At 32.3% G+C, this 1569-nt stretch overlaps 1 protein-coding gene across 1 annotated transcript in view; it reads right to left on the reverse strand.

The window, feature by feature from the left end:
* Positions 1–797: 797 nt before the first annotated feature.
* LOC106461331 (DNA repair endonuclease XPF-like) overlaps positions 798–1569 on the reverse strand; it is a 42131-nt gene continuing 41359 nt past the window's right edge. The window contains exon 21 of the mRNA XM_013921149.2: positions 798–1031. Coding sequence (XP_013776603.1) covers positions 798–1031 — 234 coding nt within the window. The remainder of the gene's footprint in view (positions 1032–1569) is intronic.

Consider the following 1569-nt stretch of genomic DNA (forward strand, 5'->3'; position numbering starts at 1 on the left):
GGAGAACAGAACACTTAGATAAAAATAACCTGGACAGAAATGGAGAACAGAACACTTAGATAAAAATAACCTGGACAAGAAATGGAGAACAGAACATTTAGATAAAAATAACCTGGACAAGAAATGGAGAACAGAACATTTAGATAAAAATAACCTGGACAAGAAATGGAGAACAGAACATTTAGATAAAAATAACCTGGACAAGAAATGGAGAACAGAACATTTAGATAAAAATAACCTGGACAAGAAATGGAGAACAGAACATTTAGATAAAAGTTATCTGGACAAGTAATGGAGAACAGGATTTTTAGATAAAAGTTATCTGGAAAAGAATTGCAACAATATATAAAAAAATCCATAATTTTCATTAGCTCAAAGTATGAAATGACGTAAAAATAGTGTGAGGCATGACACTTAGAGTTCTGTCAGTGCACTTCAACCATTTCATAATGTACTGTTTGGATGTCTTGTTTCCTTACAATCATCACCACTCACTAAGTAAAATGCTACAATATCCCAAAGTTCATGTGACTGTGAGAAAAACAAGAGATGGTTCAAATATTTCCTATCATACATATGTAACAAAGCTACAGAAATTCACATCAAATGCTTTATCAACTTTTAATTTCTGCCATAATAACACTTGGAGAGTATCTACCACACACAAACACACTGTACTTAGAGTTCCCGCCATACATATGCTGGAGCAAATACACGATACGCAAAATCATTTTGTGTTTTTTTTTGGTGCCATAATATTACTATAAGTTCTTTGGACTGGTGCTTTATTTGTACAATCATTTTGACTTTTTTGCCATATTTTTACTAAAGGTTCTTTTGACAGGTGCTTTATCAGTTGCTTTCATAGACTGGTGAAGAGCTTCCCACAGTTTTATCACAGAGTTTGAATTCTCTAGAATCTGTGTTAGTTCATCCTGTGTTTTGGTCATTAAGTTGGCAAGACTGGTCACTTTCATCATCACTTTCCGGATGTTTTTAGTGCTGATTCCAGGAAGATGACACAGAAAATCCTGAAAATAGAGAAACAGAAAAACAAACCCATTAAAATCTTACCACATATTACCACATGTTTTAAAAATATTTTGTTTCAACTACACATTATGTTGTTGAGACAGTACCAAAACTAAAAATTATTTTCCAGTAACTTGTGAAATCTAACCAATATAAAAAGTTAGTATGTGTCACATCATGCTTGATTTCTTGAAACAGGAAGAGTCATAAAAGCCAAGATGCATTTATCCAGATAGAATAGTTCAGTTACTGTCTGTCTATTACAATTTTAGTGACGGGGGTGCAAGGGGGCCATGAAACCTTATAAGTGTAGTGAGTATTGGTGTAATAAGCCTAAAGTAAAGACGTAGTATGGAATCACCTGGCCTAGAGCTAAGTGCATAAAATTTATCATGAAAGTAAAAATATTGATTCAATTTTAAACTTAAATCATTTGTGAATTAAGCTATTTTCTGTTATATCACCAATGCTTTTAATAAAAACAAACCTCTTTAATCAACAGAGACTCTAAATTATAAAATCAACAAATATTTTTCC

Source organism: Limulus polyphemus, unplaced genomic scaffold (genome assembly GCF_000517525.1).
Source record: "Limulus polyphemus unplaced genomic scaffold, Limulus_polyphemus-2.1.2 Scaffold935, whole genome shotgun sequence".
Classification (NCBI taxonomy): Eukaryota; Metazoa; Arthropoda; class Merostomata; order Xiphosura; family Limulidae; genus Limulus; species Limulus polyphemus.